Consider the following 21,323-nt stretch of genomic DNA (forward strand, 5'->3'; position numbering starts at 1 on the left):
TTTCTCCTCTCTGATGTGTTTTACCTTCTTCTTTGCCTTCAGAAAGACTTCGACGGATTTAGCCCAAGGCACATAATTCTCTCCATTTAATTTAATGGAGGTCATCTGAACATTTAGGTAGTCTGTAGGCACCACCACACTAGGTTTATAATCACTATTCTCTCCCATTATGTTATCACTGATTCTGCACACTTGCTGAATTCTATTATCACTGAGATCTGCACACTACACACCACTAGGTCACACCTGTCACACTGATTGCGGCACTTATTGTTGCTGGAATGTGTGCTCTTTAGACCACAAACCCTAGATAACACCTGCCACACTGATTTCAGCACTTGTTGCTGAAAAAGTGTGCTCTTTACACCACAAACCCTACTCCTACAACTACCTGAAATCTCACCACTATATGATCATATCTCTTCCTTCGAAATGCACAAAGAAACCAGCATAAACCCTAGCACATTACTGTCTGAAACCCTAGCATATGGTCTGAAACACACTTCCTATTTAATCCATAACAAATATCATTCACTGAGATCTCTTACCTTATTACTGAAGTAACAACCATACGAGCAGGAAATCAGTCCACACACGACAGCCACTGCACACACAATTCGGCCCTCTATTCTTCCTCTACTAGGAGAGGGCGATCTCAGAAATCATAGCAACCGACCACATACAACCCGACTGGAGGCATAGAAACCTCCAAGGGAAGAGGGCGATCACTCCTTTTCAGCCCTTTCCCTTATCTCCAATCGAATGCAGAAAAAAGAGGAAAAACCCTAGATAGGGTGCGCAGAGAATAGAAACCTAGGCAAGCAGAAATCTAGGCAAATTCAATGTAGCTCTGATACCATGTTATAATTCGGTTCTGCCTTAGAAAACTATCTGTCTAAGATCAGTTATGTAGAAGGAGAAAGGTGGAAGAAAGAGAGAAAGAGAGAAGAGAGAAATTCTGGTTCGAACTGGAAGACTCATGACATCTCCCAATCGGCCAGGCAATATTTATATTATTAAAAATAATTGAAAAGACCTATGTGCCCTTACTTAAGTTAGGAGCATTGGTTCCAACACAACATTACAGATCAGCAACATTAATCTAGGTATAAAGACAGAAATACCCCTACGCTAACAGCCCTTAAACTACCTTGGTTTGCCATTGGGAGATAGCCCTCAGAAAGATGAGTTTTGGGTTCCGGTTGTGGAGAGGTTTGAAAAGAGACTAGCAACTTAGAAGAAGAATTATTTGTCTTTTGGTGGGAGAATCACTTTAATCAGGTCTACATTAGCTAACTTTCCTGTCTACTTTTTATCAGTCTTTAAGATTCCAATTATGGTGGCTAGTAGATTAGAAAAACAAATGAGAGACTTTCTCTGGGAGCCGGGGGAGGAGAAGAAGGACCACAAGATTAGGTGGGAGATGGTTTGTAGGAGCAAGAGGGAGGGAGACTTGGGTATTAGGAACATAAGGAATAGGAACTTGGCACTACTAGGGAAATGGTTGTGGAGATTTTCATTGGAGAAGGATAAACTTTGGGTGAAGATAGTGGGTAGTCTTCATGGGGTAGCAGACAATGGATGGGATTCTAGGATTCTAGCAAAGACTACAAGAGCAGCACCTTGGAAAGCTATTCAAGATATTTTGCCATTGTTCTCTCCATGGATCAGGTATGACTTGCACTTAGGCAATCTCATCAATTTTTTGGAACATATTTGGATTGGGGATTCTCCCTTAAAAGACCAATTACCGAGTCTTTTCACTCTTTCCACATTTAAAAATGAACCAGTTTCCTCCTTCCTTGTTCCTTCTAACTCAGCTTTTGGGTTCAACTGGAGCTTGGGCTTTAGAAGGGAAATCAGGGACACAGACTTTGATTGTATTTTATCCTTGTTATCCATCCTTGAAGGGGCCTTCCTAGAGCCAACAAAGGCAGATAGTAGAATTTGGACACTTACCCCCTCGGGTTCTTTCACATGTTCTTCTTTCTTTAAAGCCCTAGCACAACCTTCTTCTTTGGGTTTGTCCTTCCCTGTTATAGAGGTGTGGTGTCTTCCTATACCTCCAAAGGTTGGGAGTTTCTGTTGGGAAACCTTTCTGGAAAGAGTTAATACAGGAGATTTACTTCAAAGAAAAAGACCCAATAGTTGTTTGTGTCCTCACTGGTGTGCTCTCTATAAAGTTGATGGTGAATCTGGATACCATTTACTAATTTCCTATCAGTTTACTAAAGTCATTTGGGAATGGTGTACTTTTTTTGGGTGCAGGTGGACCCCCCCTTTGAATGTGCAAAGTTTATTCAGTTCCATGCCGAGTTGGCCAACAAAAAGGGCCAATATTATGTCGAGATGTATGAGGGCTGCAGTTTGTTGGACTGTTTGGGAGGAGAGAAACTCACGGATCTTCTCAGAAAAGGAGAGAAGCTTGGAAGTAATATTGGAGGTCATCCATATTAGGGTGATACATTGGCTGAAAACTTTGGCATTGTTTGCAGAATTCTCAGTAGATGAGATGCTAAGAAACTGGAAGGAGATTGCAAAATTAGCTTCAGCTAAGAAGGCATCAAACTCTTGTTGGATTCCTCCACCTCATGGCTTTATTAAACTGAATTTTGATGGCAGCAGTATGAGTAATCCAGGGCCATCCGGAACAGGGGGAGCAATAAAAGGTGAACATGGGAATCTGTTAGCTATGTTTTCTAGACTAATAGGGGAAGGAGATTCCTTTAGGGCTGAGATACTTGCAGCTCTTGAAGGGGTACAAAGAGTCAAGGATATGCAATTTAGTAAGCTGATCATAGAAGGAGACTCTGAAGTTGTGGTGAACTGGTTAAAAGAGGATAACTCTAGGATATGGAATTACAGCAATGAAAAGAGAAAATTTAAGTGGCTGACTAAGGATGTTGAAATTCAGTACAAATGGGTAAAGAGAAGTGCAAACTCACTGGCAGATGGTCTAGCTAGGCAAGGGGTGAACAGAAACTCTATATTTTGGGCCGTATTGTAATTGTATTTTGGTGTTCAATGGTTGTTCTCGGGAGCTAAGATTGTTTAGCCCCCTTGCTTTGTAATTTTTCTTAATCTTAATTAATATAATTCACAGCTATTGATCAAAAAAAAATGTTTAGAATTTACCAACATCTTATATGGCAAGAAGTGATAAGCAAGAGAAACAATCAACCTGCAAATTTGGTCTCCTTGCTGACAAACGTCCAGTCTCAGTATTGATATTTAAGGAACAATGGACACGCCCATTTTTGCCTAATATGTGACTACCCTGCAACCACAGGAAAGAATCATGACCAACCACCTCATAGATTGGAAGTCAGAAACTTCCTGCTTAAACAAGCATAAGAAACAAGAGAAAAAGGGAAATTACAAGGGTTAAGATCTGTTGTGTCTAAGAGAGATGGAGAAAGCTGTCTCAAAATACCGAAATATAATTGGCTCTGCACCTTGTCGTTGATCAAGGCTCACCCCCATTCTGCCTGTATTAAATTTTGTTTTCAATCAATGCTTCCAGAAAGACATCATGTGACATAGACATGAAATAAGGAAGTTATGGGCTTATGGCTGGTTTACAGACATCCAATGAAACTGTGGTAGGATTTTTTTTTTTTTTTTGTTATTTTGAGTTTTAAGTTAGAGTTCTAGTAGTATTAAGATTTATTTTTGTAGGTAATATTTCCTTGCTAGAAATTCATGTCAAAGTTGTGCTTGGACGACTTGGAGTGGAAAATCTGGTAGTTGAAGGTGATTCCAAGGTCATAGTTAGTTGGTTGCAGAATTCAGACACTGTCACTTGGGGCTACAGGAATCTTCTGAGGAAAGTAAAAAGGATTACAAGCATGACAGTCAATTTCCAATGGGTCAGAAGGTAGCTATGCTTTGTCAACTCTTTGGCTAAGCTAGGGGTTTCTCGGGTATCTTTGTATTGGGCTAATTTATAATTTCACAGTGCTTGGGTTTGTACTCATACCTTTGGGGAGGTAGTATCTCGTGCCTCCTCCAAGGTTGACTCTCTTTAATAAAATTGCCTAATCATTCACCAAAAAAAGTTGTGCTTGGACAAAAGTCAATTTTTAAAAGGTTTATAGGAGTCATAGTCAGCTTGAAGTCAGTCCAACTAGACCGAGGTATGAATTGGAGTTATTAGACATCTTTCGATTATGGAAATAAGTGTACATAAGGTTCATATTGTTGCTCCAAAAGAGGATAACATTTGAAATATAATTTTGCCTTTAGCTTAATTTTCTTTGGTGCTAATGCCGAATTTTCTTTATGGTTTCGATCCCTCTCAGTGTTTTAAATGTGACCTAAAAACAGAACTGCTTTTCCCTCCACGCAGTGGGTCAGAAGTTAAATCATCCAGGTTAAATGGATTACCCCTAGCATCAAAAATCAAATAATAAAAAATATAGAAAATAGATAAATATGCAGAAAAATTGGGCATGTCTCTAATATATATATATATATATATATATATATATATTCATCATATTAAAGTGTGATAAATAAGAATTACTATTACTAATAATGGAAATGGATAAAAATACAAAAAAAAAACAGAAAAGAGAGAATTAACGTCTAACCTGTGTCTATGACCTGCTGACTGAGTCAAACAGTTCGACAGTTCAACCAGCCAGTTCACCAGGTCCTTGACTGAGTCAACATTTTTTTTCCAATAAATGGTTTGGGCCTTTTTCGAAAATAAAATGCTTTGGGGCTAAACAGACCCGGAAACCTGGCCCAGTGACAGGTCAGCCAGATCGATCATGGGTTGAAATTGTTGAATCTTCTAGGTGCTGATTCTAAGGTTACTTATTCTCTCTTTATCTTATTTTACATGCCCATCCTGCATCAGACTAGAGATAGGTTCCCCAGGGGGTACATATTAGGATAGAGGGGGTAAAGTAGCATGCTTTGTACTCTTGTTTTTGTTCCAGCACGTCACACTACACCATCGCTGATCCCTTTTTATTCAGTGGTCAAAAGACAGGCCTTTCCAGATTTGTACTGCCATGAATTTTTATTTTCATCAACAGGCATATGTTCCTATACATATAAAGTGATTCTATGAATGCATGTTCCCACTGAAATATGATGCCATGCTTGAGCCTGAATTAGTCCTATCCCCTTGGTCAAAGCAAAAGTGAATTAACAAGAATGTCAACCAATAAGAATTCAAGTTTCCTCTCAGTCAAGTGAAGGAACCATACAGGGATCTGAATAATAAACTACGTAACTGGAAAGTATAATATGGTAGAAGAAACAACCTGCAATGGAAGGATGAAGTTGGAAACCAAAGAGTCTATAGAGCAGACTTCACATAAAGCAGCAATGGCATGACAAGCCTCCCTCCCCTCCTTCCCCCCTCCAAATGCAGTGTAAGCTGTTCCATAAGCAGATATATCTGTTTCCTCTTCACTCACAGAGGTACCTTTTCTTTTCTCAACTTCGTTGACTGTTTGTTCGGGTAGAATATCATTACTTTCAGATGATTGAGAGCTATAATCAGTGAAGTCATATTCTGCTGAGACTTTTCCAGAAAGGTTTTTCAGAGCACCCATGCTAACTGAAGGCCAACCTGTAGCCGTGTACATCTCAGTTTGCATTTCATTCCCAAGTTTACATAGTGTGATATTACGATATTTTGGGGGCGCCTTCTTGCCCTTTTGAGTCACTTTATCAACATTAAGCACTCTAAAAGTCCTCTCCAGTGGAAGAGACTCATCAGGGTTCTTTCTGTAAAGGAAAAGAATAAGATATATATAAATGAGTAAATGTGTCTCAAAAGTAATTGGTAAAAGGATGAAATACATTTCAAGAGCAGTAGGAAAAATACAAAGAAGAAAAGAAATTGTTATGAACAAACTATCACTTTCAAGCTTCAATATGCAAACGAAAACAGTAACACCACTAGTACAGTGGGTTGGAGGAGCCCTATGGGAAATAGAGAAAATATATATCTTTGTAGAATTGGGGAGTAAAAAAATGGATATTTTTCTAGAGTTTTGGATTTAGAAGTTAACGAAGGTTGCTGAGAGGGGGAGAGGGTGAAGCAAAGAGAAGATTGCTGAGAGGGTGAGAGGGAGAGAGGGTGAGAGGGAAAGGAACTGTGTTTTCATCTGGTGCCTTTGTCTGAGTTGGTGAGAGGGTGAGAGGGTGAAGCAAAGAGAAGGTTGCTGAGAGGGTGAGAGGGGGAGAGGGGGAGGAGCTGAGATGGGAGAATTTGTGAAGGTAGGCCGTTGAAAAAAGTTTTGAAGATTGAATCTAAGGAACTCCTATTTGAGGAACAGAGAATAAATGGTCAGCTGAGCTTGAAGATCAGGGAAGCAAAGAGAGGGATGGTGCTGCTAGAAGGACTGGGGGTAATTGAAGGGCTCAAGGAGTTTGTGGAAGGTGCAAGTAACAAAGGCAAGCAAAATAATTGGAAAGAGCTTTTCTCAGAATCTGGAAGAAGGGTTGTTGTAGAGTGTAAGAGAAACCTTAAAGGTTATTTTATCTCCTTGACAGAATTTTTTGGCAAGGGTAGAAAGCAGATGATCTGCTTTCAAGAAGGAAGGAAGAGTCAGGGCTGGAAGGCAGTTCTTGACGCCTTATGTGAACTGCTGAAACGCATGGGTGTAAAAAGAGAAGCATTAGTTAAAAGGAAGATAAGCAGGTCTTGTAGTTTGGTGAACAAGACTAAGCAAGAGACTCCTTTAGTGTTAGCTGGGGCAGGTAATTTCAGAATGGGAGTAAACATACAGAGAGGGGATTGGGAAAGTAAATTGATAGTTGAAGCTTCAGCTCCCATTCTTGACTGGAGGAAAGCTGCAGATATGTTAACAGCAAGGTTAAAGTTGAAGAGCACATTTATTTTAACATCCTTTGAGAAGAACAAGGCTTTGCTGGATTTGCTTGAGAACAGAGTAGAAGTGGAGGCTTTAAACATCCAAGCTAAGCATGGAAATTTCACAGTATCAAGATGGTGTCCGGGATCAAACTCCAAAGACTTCTTTGTTGAAGATGGAGTGGTGGTGCGTCTGTTAGGTCTTCCCTTTCTTTTGTGGAAGCAAGAAACTGCTGAAGCCATTGCTTTGATGTGTGGAGGATCACTAGGAGGGGCCTTTTGGGGAGACCTTCGTTCAGCTTCCATTTTATTGAATGGAGTAAAACCTGAGGAGATACCTCGGAAGATAGAGGTGCTTGTCGAAAGGCAGTGCTACTCAGTGTGGCTGGCTTCATCCACTGAATCGATGCTCTGGAAAGAGGCTCGTAAGGAGGGAGATGAGAAGGTTGAAGAAGAAGAGCTGCGTGGCAAGAAAGGGTTGGAGAATTCAAACCAGAAAAGCACTTTCACTAAAATGGAAAAACATTTGCTGGAGAAACAAAAGGGTAGTAGGCAGGGGGTGGGATTTTCGCGTGTGGAAGAAGTGAGCAGTCTGGAGGGTGGCAGGACCTTTGCACAGGTTGTAACTGGCGCCAAGACTGTTCTGAACAGGGAAAAGGGGTTGGGCCAAGGAAGACTTGAACTTAAACCTGTTAGAACCAAACCGGGGCCGGGGCTGGAAGCGCATGACCTTATTAAAAATCACGTGAGCCCGCGGGTGCTTACAAATGGGCCAAAGCAAAAGCCCAGGTGGGCTGCTAATGGCATTCTTAAAGGCCCAAACAGGCCAGCGGGCCCGACCCAGTTTGTTTATAAGGCGCGTGAGCCACTAAAGCAACACGTGACTGGGGTTTCAACTATGATAGACTTCGGTTTCGGTCTATCATCGTCCCCAGCCACGAGCCAAAAGGGAGAATGCGCGCAGCGTCGGAAACCAGAAAAGAAGAGGGCGTTACAGTGGGTCTCCCGACGTAGCTTGAAGGAGCTTAGCCCCGTGCGAGGCTTCTCAGAGAGGCCGGAGCTAAGTTTCACTAGGGGAAGATCTGAAGAGAAGAAAGAGAAGTTTGAAGGGTGGGTGCAGTGCGGTGAAGACGATGGTGAACCGGAGGACTTTTCTGTCGATGGCTCTAGCGTGGGCAGTGTAAACGATGAAGGCAGGTGTGCTGGAGATGATATGGAAGGGTGGAATATTGCAAGATTATTCCAGGGTGAAGACTGCAATCGGATTATCTCATTCCCAAGACCACAGTGCGCAAGGTTTATCAGAAGGGGAAAACCGGGAGAACCGGAAGCAGAGCAGGAATATGCTATATAGAGGTGACCCAGGGGTAGAGTGGAAAGATCACCAAGTTGACCAAAGGACAGAAGTACTTCCCAACCAACTCAGGAAGATAATTGTTTACCAACCTTCGGAACAAGAGAAGGAGGCCGGGAGCAGTCCTATTCTAGCTTGTCCTTCAGTCCCAGGTAACCATGTGATTTCGGTTTGTGCTACTAATGTGTCTCCTGTGTCTTTGGTTCCAGATTCCATTCCTGTACCATGTCCTGTAGCCCATGAATATGCAGCCGAGTTAGTAGGCAGGCTCTCTGAGGAGGGGGAGAGGGGAAGGAAGGATTGTGGGGAGGCGCGGGAAGAAAGGTATAGAAGTGGACAAGTGTGGGAAATCATTGAAAGAGTGTTTAAGGATGTGGAAGGGCAGCTGATATGGAGGAGGGAAGGGGAGGAAGGAAGAGAGGAGGGGTTAATGGAGAAGAGGGACAGGAATGAGGGTAGAGATGGAGAGGTTTACGGGGAGGAAGCAAGGAAGGAGGGAGGTAACAGTAAGGGGAGGAAGGTTGGAGAGGAAAGAACTGAGGTGGGAATAGAGGAGAGGAAGGAAAGGCAGGTGGATAGAGATGAAGGGGATTCTGTAGGAAGGGTAGGGGTGGTGGAATCGATGAGAGAAGACACGATTGCAGAATTTGTAGGGAAGTTGGGCTATAGGCTGGAGGATTTGAACGAGTTGAAAGAAAGTTTACAGAAGAGGAAGATGCAGATCATAACAAAGAAGAGGAGGTTGAGTGAAGTAGAGAAACTAAAGAGAGATGTAGAAGGAGACAACAAGCTCGAGGTAAAAGGAGATAGAAGGAAAGGGGGAAAGTAGCGGGTAGGTGGCAAGGGGTTTGTAAAAAGAAGCGGAATGAAGATTCTTAGTTGGAATGTGAGGGGAATTGGGAGTGCGAAGAAGAGAGCAACAATAAAAGAGGTAATAAGACGGTATGACCCAGATATTGTGATGTTGCAAGAGTCTAAGAGAATGGAGTTTAGTGACAAATGGGCAAGGAGTTTATGGAAAGCCAGGGGGATTAGCTGGGTGGCGGCTCCATCGTGGGGTGCTTCCGGGGGGATTGTAACAATGTGGAAGAGGGATGTGGTTGAAGGGATGGAGGAGTTGATCGGAAAGTACTCGGTTTCCATGAAGTTTAAATAGCAAGAGGATGATTATATGTGGGTGCTCACAAATGTTTACGGACCGAATGATTACAGAGAGAGAAAGGAGCTGTGGGAGGAACTGGCTGATGTTAGAGGGTTGTGGGATGGGCCTTGGTGCATGGGTGGGGACTTCAATGTGATAAGGTTCTCGGAAGAGTCCAATAAGATTAACCAGAGGGTGACAAAAAGCATGAGGAAGTTTAATAGTTTTGTGGATGCCTTTGAGCTTAAAGAGATTCCCCTAGCGCATAAGGCATTTACATGGTCAAATCTCCAATCTAGACCCATTTGCTCTAAGCTAGATAGATTCCTGTTCTCTTTGGATTGGGAAGAACATTGGGGAACCTTGAATGCTAGAGTTCTCCCAAGGGTGACCTCGGATCACTGGCCCATAGTGTTATGCAAGGAGGAAAGAAGGTGTGGAGGTCCTACTCCCTTTAGATTTGAAAATATGTGGTTACTGCATCCAGGGTTTACTAACAAAGTGAGGGAGTAGTGGCATGAGTGTAACCCGTCGGTGGAGTGGGAGGGGATAAAATTCCATAAGAAATTACAATTCTTGAAAGCAAGAATTAAGGAGTGGAACTTGATGGAGTTCGGGAGGACAGAAGAAAGAAAGGGAGACTTGATGAAGAAGATTGAAAGCCTTGACTTTAAAGAGGAATGGGGAGAATTTGGAGAGGAAGACAATGACCTCAGAAGAGAATTGAGAAGACAGTTAGAGGATTGCCTGCACAAGGAGGAAATTAGTTGGAGGCAAAAATCTCAGTGTAAATGGCTGCAAGAGGGAGATAGAAACACTAGGTATTTCCACTCTCTAGCAGATGGCAGGAGAAGGAAGAGCTTTATCTCCAAATTGGTAATAGATGGAGTTGAGTTAGTACAGCAAGAGGAGATTGCCAGGGCCTGTGGGGAGCACTTCAAATCTATTCTAAGAAGGCCTGTGAGTAGAAGGGTGTAGGTAGAAGGTTTGGATTGGCCAGATGTAGGGGTGGAGAACAGGAGAAGGATGGAAAGAAGCTTTAATATAGAAGAGATTAAGGAGGCTATGTTTTCTATGGATAGAACAAAAGCTCCAGGGCCGGATGGGTTTACAATGGCTTTTTATCAGGATTGTTGGGATATTTTGAAAGATGATCTCTTGCGGGTGTTTGAGGAGTTTTTCAAGAGAGGAATTGTCAATCCGGGTGTGAACTCTACATTTATAGCCTTAATTCCCAAAAAGAAAGATGCATCCCACCCGAAGGATTTTAGGCCAATAAGCTTGGTGAATAGCTTATACAAGATCATTGCAAAAGTGTTGTCTTTGAGGTTGAAGAAGGTAATTCCGGATATCATTGAACACTATCAAGGAGCTTTTGTGAGTGGAAGACAAATTATAGACCAGATTTTAACTGCTAATGAGAGTGTGGAGAACTTTAAGAGGGATAAGAAGAAGGGAGTGGTCTGTAAGCTGGACTTGGAAAAGGCTTATGACCTGGTGGACTGGGAGTTCTTGAGGAAAGTTTTAACCAAATTCGGGTTTGGGGCTAGATGGAGCAAGTGGATCATGGGCTGTGTCCGGAATTGTCATTATTCAGTGCTAGTGAATGGGATAGTGGTAGATTTCTTTCCAGCCAGTAGGGGTATAAGACAAGGAGACCCCCTTTCTCCTTTCTTGTTCATTTTAATTGCGGAGGTTTTGGGGAAATTGATTCACAAAGCAGATTCTAGGGAGCTCATTAGAGGCTGGAGGGTTGGGAGGATGGAAACCCCCCTCACACATTTACAGTTTGCTGATGACACGATTCTGTTTTGTGAAGATGATAATGTGAGGTTTATCAGGAATTTAAAGTCGGTGATACAACTGTTTGAGCAACTGTCCAATTTGAAGGTTAACCTTGGGAAAAGCTGTGTAGTGGGGGTGAATTTGGAGGAGGGAGAGATTAGGGAGAGTGCTGAAGTTCTGGGGTGTGAAGTCACGGGGTGGCCTCTGAACTATTTAGGATTACCATTAGGTGATAATCCCAAGAGAGAGAGCTTCTGGAATCCGGTGATGGAAAAGGTTTGAAAAAAGATTGGTATCCTGGAAAAAGAATTACCTCTCTCTTGGCGGGAGAATTACATTAATTAAGGCCACGCTTGCTAACTTACCCATCTTCTTCATGTCGGTGTTTAAAATCCCAGTGAAGATTGCTAACAGATTAGAGAAGTTAATGAGAGATTTCCTGTGGGAGTCGGGAGAAGAGAAGAGGGATCATAGAGTTAGCTGGGAAATAGTGTGTAGGAGTAAGTCGTGTGGTGGTTTGGGGCTGGGGAGTATTAGGAGAAGGAATATGACTCTGCTGGGGAAGTGGTTGTGGAGGTTTCCTATGGAGAAGGAGAAGCTATGGGCTAGAATAGTGGCAAGTATTCATGGGCTGGAGCACAACGGATGGGACGCTGGAATCAGAGCTAGGATCACAAGCAATTCTCCTTGGAAAGCCATTCATGACCTGCTACTAGTTTTCATTCCTAATATCAGGTATGATTTGAATTCCGGTAACTCCATAAAATTTTGGGAACAAACCTAGGTGGGGAGCGCTCCTCTAAAGGATCAGTTTCCGTCTTTGTACGCTCTTTCTGATTTGAAAAATGAGCTGATCTCATCTTTCACCACCCCGTCCTCTTCCACTTCTGGGATTGGGTGGAACTTGGGTCTAAGAAGGGATTTGAGGGATTCGGACTTCGACTGTATTTCGAGCCTTCTTGCACTTCTTGATAATGTTGTCTTAGACCCCACTAGAGCGGATTCTAGAATTTGGACACCTAACCCCAATGGCATTTTCTCTTGTGCTTCGTTCTTCAAAGTCTTAAGTCAGTCCACCAGTCCTACCCAGTTCCCTTTTCCTGTTGGTGAGGTTTGGTGCAGAGCTATACCTCCTAGGGTTGGTAGTTTTTGTTGAGAAGCCTATCTGGAAAGAATCAACACTGGTGATCTACTCCAAAAGAAGAGACCCAATACTTGCTTGTCACCTCAGTGGTGTGTTCTGTGTAAAGCCGATGGGGAAACTGGTTTTCACCTAATGGTGTCGTGCCACTTCGCGAGGTCATTGTGGGATTGGGCTTTCTCCTTATTTGGATGCAGCTGGAATCCCCCATCAGACATGCAAGGCCTTTTCGCCCCCTCCTTCTTCAGGTGGCGGTTAAAAAGGGGAAGGACAATGTGGAGAGGACTAAGGGCTGCAGTATGTTGGACACTGTGGGAAGAAAGGAACTTCAGGATATTCTCAGAAACTTAGAGAGGGACAGCAGATTTGAGGGCTATCATACAGCTTAGGGCGGTACAGTGGTTGAAATCTCTGGAAATATTCACAGATTACACTGTGGATGACATGTTGAGGAAGTGGGGTGAAATTGCAAGTTGCACGCAGACCAAGTCAGTAATGAGCGTGGCTTGGACCCCCCCACCTAGTGGATTCTTGAAATTAAACTTTGATGGATGCAGTAGGGGAAGCCCGGGACAATCAGGGATCGGGGGTGTTTTTAGAGATGAAAATGGGGTCATCTCTGCTATGTTCTCAGGCCCAATTGGAGTGGATGACTCCCTTAGAGCTGAGATATGTGCAGTTATGGAAGGAGCCCGGAAAGCGAAGGAATTGAACATCAAGAAACTTATAATTGAAGGGGATTCAGAGGTGGTGATAGGGTGGCTGACCAAAGAACAAAATGATCTTTGGAAGTATAACAATGAGAAGCGGAAATTCAAATGGCTGGTGCGGGAAATAGAAGTTAAGACATGTTGGATTAAGAGATCAGCTAATTCCCTAGCTGACGGTTTAGCAAAACAAGGGGCAGAAAGGGATTCCTTGTTTTGGGCTAAGTTGTAATGTTAGTGTCCTTGTATCTTTGTATTTTCTTCTTTCCTTTCTTGAAGTTCTTTGTGACTCTTGGAAGATAAGTGTGTTTGTCTTCCACTTGTAAATTTTCTTGATGAATTAATGAAAGTGTTATTGATCAAAAAAAAAAAAAAAACAGTAACACCACTCTTTGTTTTCAGCAATCATCTGCCACTTAAAACAAAAACTGAGGTGCAATTTAGAAGCACAAAGAACCAATTCAAAAGCTCTTGTGGTGGCCAATAGCCCAAAAACATTTATCCTGCAACCAACATTTCAAATGCGACGAATTTTCATGAGAATGAAAACTGCCTAATAAAGACTGAGATACAATTTGATAATACAAGGTTCAGCAATGCTTCTTGGACTTTTTTTTAATATAAGTAAAAGTCATCAATTTTCTAGAATGAGGAAAAGAGAGGTGATTACTACCACTGAGGGATCTTGCAGCAAGGGAAAATACATATAAATGTGCAAACAGCAATAAGCTGAACTGAATAGAAACAAGAACAAAAAAAGCTATTACATTTGGATTGCTGCTCACCCCAAGGCCCAGAGCTGCCCCCCCACACACACATGCACAAGATTTGATCGCCCTACCCCCTCCTCTGGCTGGTAGGTCTGCCTAAACATTTGCTGATCATGGAACCCACTTGAACAAGATGCACATACTTCATAGTGACACAATAGATTTTGCCTCTGGTGGCAAATTTAAGTGCCCGAGGACCTTCTCCTGCTGAAACCATCCAATCAATGACTACCTAGCAGTGATGAATAGGCCAAATTTGAAGCCTTGAAAAAAGAGAGCTAGAAATTCTGCTCTAAGAGAGTTTCTTTCACCAATGGGCCCTTAGAAACTCAAAAGAATGGTACCAGAATTTTCTCTGAGAATATCCTCCTATGCTGGAAGGACCAGGGTCATCTAATGCAAAAGTCATCATAATTTGAAGTAATCATACCATCTTCTGGTGCCACCAGTTGCTCGACGACATGTTTTCTATGTTGGGCATAGCCTACCACCAATTTTCAACCCCTTGGAATAGAATACAAAGAAACAAAATCCATGAACTTGACTCTTCTACTTGGGACCATTTAATTTCCCTTATTAAGTCAATGGGACTTATTAACTTAATGGACCAACAAGCAGACCCTATTCATAAAAAATAAAATAAAATAAAGGAAAAAAAATTAGATGTAACCTGGTGTGTAGTCCCTATTTCTAGAAATACAGCCGACCATCAAGGATTGATAATTAAATTATATCAAAATCTAAATTCCACTTCAACAAATACAAACATCACTTCTTTCAAAAACCTTGGTTTTGTTAGACAATGTATGCCCTTAGCTCCAATCAAATTGATGTACAAATACATTTATTGTAAATAAATAAAAGTGCATTATTGTTTCATATTGATATCGGTATGTTTCTGTGAAATTACCCCTTGAACTGGACACTTATGAGACTCATGTTAGTTTAGAATGTTCTCAGCCAATGGATAGACTTGGGGAGTTTATCCTGCCAAGGCTGACACTGATGTGCTGCTAAAGAAGTTGGGGCAGCTTGCCTCATCTACTAGGGTTAGACCCAAAGCACATGCAATGTGTGTTTGGATGAAACACTAATCCCGAACCATTTTCCAGATATGCCCTGGACCTTGGAGATTGATGGGCAGAACTGGAAAGTTACACAACCCCTAGACTTGATTATGGTACTACACTAGGTGCTGGATTAGATTGTCTTTGATATGCCAATCAATAAGATCCATCAATGGTCAAAAACCTGAGTATGTTAGACCAGTCTAAGAATTCATCTGAGTGAATGATGGGGCTTACACTCTCTCTAATGGAAACCTAAATTGTCGGTAGTGGATTTCAACTGTGTTTGAGATTTGGTTTTGCAAAATATATATTTATATGATATATATATATAATGTTTTATGAAAATTGTTTGCAAAAGGTTTTTACTCATGGAATCCATCCGAGCAGAGAGTGTAACATTGTACCTTGCAACAAGAGGAGAGGTCATTCCCTATCAGGTAGTGTTGTGATCATTATGGGCCGAGAGGTTAAGTGTAAGAAACCATTAAGGGTTGATTACCTAATGGGCTTTATCTTACATAAGTTCATTATCCTTGGGTCTTCATAGGATGGCTGAATTCAATGATCATTTAAGTGTAAATGTTGGACCCATATTGAGCCCATAGTGACGTGCTCAGGGGTTCACTGCGTTTAGTAGTGAATTCGGCCAAGCCTTTCACAGAGGCTGGGCCGAACCCATGTAGACTTATATGAGGTCATTGTGGGGTCCCACGCCATACAAATCAAGCCTATGTTGGCCATGCAACATCTTGGATCGTGAGCCTTTAAAGGAAATGGGCCTAAGGCCCATAATTAATAAGATTAAGTAAGTTGTCACATAATAACGTGCTATGGGTCAAATCTGGGTTTGGAAATGGATATGGAGCACCCATCCTCTTAAGAGGATAAGGCTTATCACTTGATAGAGTCCAGATCCAAATTAGATTTGGATAATCTCCTAATTTGATTGGGAGAGTGCTCCATAAGGAGATAAAAGAAGAAGAAGGCAAACCAAACTAAAACACCACTCTCTCTTGTTCTTTCTTCTTCTCTTTTGTCTTTCAAGAAACCCTATCACGACCTAGGCTTTCAAGGACTGATAGAGATCAGTTTTCTTCTAATTTTTGCAAAAAAAATTCAGAGCAATTTCAGGCTCACCTTCCCAATTTGATCCAAGCAGTTGGGTTGTAGTTTTGCTGAAAACAGTGTTGCCGAATCAGCTTCACCTATACATTGCGCCCTCTTCAGTGAAGGCTGGTTTTGGGACTGATTTGGGTGTGAACTTCCACCTTGGGATCTGCGTTTGTGGTATCTCCCTCTTTGTTTGGTTTCAAATCTAGTCCGGTTCAGTGCAAGACTGATCTTGAAAAATGCAATTTTTCAAAACATAGGGAATTCGATTCCCAGAAGGATTAGGAAACTTTTGAAATTTCGCCCAGCCATCTAGCATGGTTCGGCCATCCATATGATGGATCCTAACCCTTCCAACAGGTTTAATGTTCTAGTGTGTGGAGAGACAAGGGTGAACTTAGCAGCCATTATAAGGGGCATATCCTGGGCACGACCTCACCTGGCCTGCACTCTGAGCCTGATATATCATATATAAGTCTGGGCATGGCCCTAATATTCACATATTATGTTTTGGATGCAGAAAGAATGGGAAAAAAGAAAGTGCAAAAAATAAGAAAACCAAAGAGAAGAAACACAACATTTTTCTGTTTGCCTAAACAGAGAAAATAAAAGACAAAAATAATTTTTCCTATTTTTTTTTGCATAAAGAAAATCATCATCACCATCATCTAAGCTTTGTCCCAACTATATTGGGTTGGCTACATGAATCCTGTTTTGCCATTCTGTTCTGTTCAATGCCCACAAAAGTACAAATCAGGATCCATGACCATGAAGGTTTGCAGAAGTTTTAGTGTTGGATGCCAACCTGTAATAACCCTCCTTTATCCGGGCTTGGGATTGGTGGTGTATGACAAGCTCACACCAGCGGAGTTGGTTGCATAAAGAAAGTAAAAGGAAGTTTATTATTTGGGTACACAGACATGTAAATATTTATATCTCTATGTGCCTATCAAAAAAAATCCTTTTATATCTCTCTTATTTTAATGAAGAAATAACCAAGTAATTCGATAGTCGTGTGCGAACATCATAATAGACCAGGTGATAATTATAGAGCTGTCAATGGGTTGGGTCCAGTTTGGGACAGGCCAAAACCCATTATTAATCAGTTCTAGAAAATAAACCCAGAACTGAACCAATTATTAATTGGGATAATTGGGTCTGATCCAATTATATTTGACATATATAATTAGCTATAATAAAAATTACTTTAGAACTTTCATTTTTTATAATATAACTTTAGTGAAAATGAAAGTAAAATAATAAGCTGTTTATATGTTACCAAAACAAGTGTTTTTAACCAAATTTATCTTATATACTCTATGAAATTACCTTCTATGTCAAAAATTGCAAGAAAAACAAGAGACCCCTATATTATTAACTATCTAATTGGCTCGGGTCTTAATTGATTTGGAACAGCAGGAACCTGTCCCAACCCAATTACTAATCGAGTCACAAACCACAGAACCAGGAACCAACATAATTGGTTTGGTCAGTTAGGTTCTGTTGGGTAGACCCGACATATTGCCAAGGGAGAGACCATGCAAATAGCATATTCATGCTGATTGCTGATGCAGACCACCAGGAATGGTGTAGGTGGGTGGGTGGGTAGGGGGGTGTGTGTGTGTGTGTGTGTGTGTGAGAGAGAGAGAGAGAGAGGGCCCAAGTATCTTAGTATCTTTCTATTTTCTTTTCCCTTCCAGTTTTGTTGGACAACCACACAAAAGAAAGAAAGTAGGTCTCCATATCATCTTCTTTTCCTTTCTTCCACTTTCTTTGCAACCAGAGTGTTTAACAGCTAAAAATAATCTGGTAAACAGCCTTAAATGGTATGGACCAAATGGTATCAATAAAAAACATTTTTTGATAGTAAATAAAAAATTATTAATAAGAAAAAAGAAAAATACAAACCGGTGATACAGAATCACCTCTAAAACAGAAAGAAAGAATAACAAGCCCATCCTCCCTTTCCCACTTTAAATACCACAGTTCAAGCACCCAATTCAAAAACCCAAACCTGACCATGGCACAGCCACTCAAAAACTAATAGGACTAAAATTCAACCCCTAAGATCTCAGACCTGCCACCTAACCACCCGATCCTCAAAGAAACAAACTGCCCAAGACTCAAACTCTTTTACACCCATCAACTCATAAAGCTCCAATATATCTGTTCAATCAATTTACCAATTACTTCACATTCACAAAAGCTGAAATACAGATCTCCTTACTTCTCTTGCACACTTTTTTTTGCCTTCCTTACCCTCTTATTACGACCAACAACAGACACCCGTCCAATCTGGCAAAAACTTTTGATGCCTGAACTATCCAATTGTTCTTCTGCAATCTGAACTTCCTCACTGCATTGGGAATAATCTCCTGATCCCTCAAACCTTAGACCTACTTCAATCCAAATCCTTCAGCTTTAGGTGACTTCCCAATATCTTGCTCCACCACATTTCTTACATTTTCATCAGCCTTGTCCTGGAACAAAATTCCATTCTCCCTCCTCTTTAAGGCATCCTGAATTTTTCTTCCATCTTCCTAAAAGTTATCCTTGCATATCCCCCCGCCCCCCAAACAATGTACAGACCCAAAACTTTACTCACCTCCACCTCAGTACTCACCACCTTTTCCAAGTCAACTGACCCCCCCCCCCCCAATTTCATGAGTTTTATCAATAACAATTTCATCCTAACTCGAGTCCAACTCTTCCTTCTCAACATCAGATACCCTATCTTCCATCAGTGGTTTCATTCTGTATTTTCTTTTCCTTTTATATACTTTTGAACCAGCAATCCCATAGTTTTCTTCTTCTTCGCTTCCCTCCTTATATCCAACACGTTTATTTTCTGTCTCCCCTAAACAAACCACACCCAAAACTAAGCCCCTTCTCAACCTCTAACCCATTTATTGTTTCATCTACCTCTCCATAAACCCCTTATTCCTTTTCTTCTTCAACCCCCCTCCCACCTTCCAACTTCATCCTCCTTATACTCTTTACTATCCCTCAGATTAGAGAGATTCTTTCCAGCAAAATTCTCCCTTTCACCCCTTTCCTTCCACCCTGCCCAAAGCACATTTATAATTACAACTTAATACGTTCCCCCCACTGCTAACGCCAACCTTTCTCCCTCTCCTTTTTTTTAAAAAAAGTAAATAATGTGTATTAAAGATCAAAGGGAAAACCCTGGAATTACAATTGAACCCCTTCGAGAAGAAAAGGCTAGCAGTATAGACTATTAACAACATATACAGAAACTTCCAAAAATATATATAAATATATTTATTTATATATATATATATACATATACATACATATATAAATATATTAACTGCCAATAATTTAATCCCATTGGGAGCAGAACTACTGAAAAAATATGTTGCGAAACTCCTTCCTGAGGACCAACCATTTAACTAGGAGCCTCTCAGCTTTGCCAATCACTGCTTCAACTGGCAATGCAGAATTTGTGAAAATACGACTATTTCTTTTCCCCCACAGAACCCAAAAGATCACCCGGGGTAGGCACACCAGAGAAGCTTGCCTTTTTTCTGAAACCACCCTCAGGCCAAGCCGAAAATAAGGAGCAAATATCAGGAGGGGGAACCAGGGCTTCCCAAAGAGACGAATGAAATGGTTCCACACTGAAAATGGATAATGGATCAACAAATGGCTGACTGGTTCCCAATCCATCTCACGTAAGGGGCACCAATTCACCAACACCATTCCTCTAGCCAAGAGATTGTCTATGATCTGAATCTTATTCAAAATTCCAATCCATAAAAAAATACTACCTTAGAAGGAACTCTGCATCCCAAATCCACTTCTAAGGAATTTCATTTACGTTGTGCATAGACAACAATAGAGAGAAGGATTTAACCATGAAAGCCCCATCTTTGTTTCCCTTCCATAACGTGCTATCAAACTCATTTGGGGAAGGTGAGTAGGATCTCAAGGTTGCCAGCAAGGAGACCAGATCCCCAGCTTCCCAATCTTGAATATTCCACCTCAGCCTTGGGGTCCAAACTGCTTGGCCGCCTACGATATCATAGACCCAAGTTGGATGGTTTGGAGTTTACTGGTTTTCCTTAGAAGATGCTAGAGACTTAGAAAAACCATTCATGGAGGAGGCCATTCAAGCTCTTGGGGAATTGGAGGGGGACAAGGTGTCTGGACCAGTCTTCAGCGTGAAAGAACACAACTTTAGTTAGTATAGGGATAGTGTTGCTTGAAGAAATTGTTATTAATGTATTGAAACATGTCTTGAGGTGGGAGGAAGGAGGGAATGGGTTCTTGACGACAGAGGAAGGGGGGTTACGCTGATATCGGATAACAATATAAGGGAAGAAGGGGATGGAGTTCATGCAGGCAGGTCAGTGGAGGAGATCCTTGAAGATAGAAGCAAAAAATCTCCTGTTCGAAGAGATGAGAATCAAGGGGAAGGTAAGCCTGAAGGTAAGGGAAGCGAAAAAGGGTACAATATTGCTGGAAGGACTAGAAGTGATCGAGTGGCTAAGAAAGTTCATAGCTGGAGCCTGTTCAAAAGGTAAGCAGATAAACTGGCAGGATTTTAGTACACTAGAAGGGAGAAGATATGTGGTTGAATGTAAGAGGAATAGAAAGGGGTTCTTCATAGCTTTGGCTGAATTCTTTGGTAAGGGACAAAGGCAACTGGTGTGTCTACCAGCAGGAAAACAGAACCAAGGCTGGGGGGGAGTTGACTGGTTGCTCAAAGAGTTCTTAGCTCAAAGAGTAGCAAATGAGAAAAAAGCCTCCATAAGGGAGGAGAAGGCTTCTCTCAGTAACAGCAGGATGCAACAAGGGCCAGTGGTCACGGCAAAAACAAAAGGCCTTTGCAGAATGGTGGGAGGTCTAGAGAGAGAGGAGTGGGATAGTAAGTTTGTGATACAAGCCAAGGAAAAGGTTAATGATTGGAGGAGGGTAGCTGACTTACTGGCAACCAGGTTGAAGTTGAAGAGTGTTTTCATAGTAACCCCCTTCGATAACTGTAAAGCCATCCTAGATCCATTAGAGAATGATTTGGAAATATTAGCTATCAATGTTCAGGCTGAGTTCGGATCATTCACAGTCTTCAAATGGAATCCAACATCCAACTCCAAGGATTTTTTTGTTGAAGATGGTGTGGTGGTGCGTGTAATAGGCTTGCCATTCCATCTATGGAAACAAGAAATAGCAGAGTCTATAGCTGTGTTGTGTGGAGGAATCTTGAAAGGTGCTTTCTGGGGTGATCTCTATTCAGTAGCAATCCTGCTAAGTGGTGTGAAGCCAGAAGAAATTCCACGAAAGGTAGAGGTACGAACAGAGGGGAGCTTTGTCTCAGTGTGGTTAGCTTCTTCCATTGAAGCAGGGATGTGGAAGGAGGCTCGTTTGGTAGGAGGGGCGAAGGAGGAAG

The 21,323-nt window shown here is 41.6% G+C and overlaps 1 protein-coding gene across 8 annotated transcripts in view; it reads right to left on the reverse strand.

Annotated features, from left to right (window-relative positions):
• LOC104610895 (DNA polymerase I A, chloroplastic/mitochondrial-like) overlaps positions 1-21,323 on the reverse strand; it is a 56,671-nt gene that overhangs the window by 16,678 nt on the left and 18,670 nt on the right. For 6 of the 8 annotated variants that reach the window (XM_019200026.2, XM_010277739.3, XM_088894557.1 and 3 more), the window contains 2 exons: positions 5,277-5,745; positions 3,182-3,277 (listed from right to left, as the gene is read on the reverse strand). In XM_019200026.2, coding sequence (XP_019055571.1) covers positions 3,182-3,277; positions 5,277-5,745 — 565 coding nt within the window. The remainder of the gene's footprint in view (positions 1-3,181; positions 3,278-5,276; positions 5,746-21,323) is intronic. The other 2 variants (XM_088894560.1, XM_010277738.3) reach the window with 1 other exon arrangement.

The sequence above is a fragment of the Nelumbo nucifera genome, chromosome 1 (assembly GCF_055504915.1).
Source record: "Nelumbo nucifera cultivar China Antique chromosome 1, China Antique-T2T, whole genome shotgun sequence".
Taxonomy (NCBI): domain Eukaryota; kingdom Viridiplantae; phylum Streptophyta; class Magnoliopsida; order Proteales; family Nelumbonaceae; genus Nelumbo; species Nelumbo nucifera.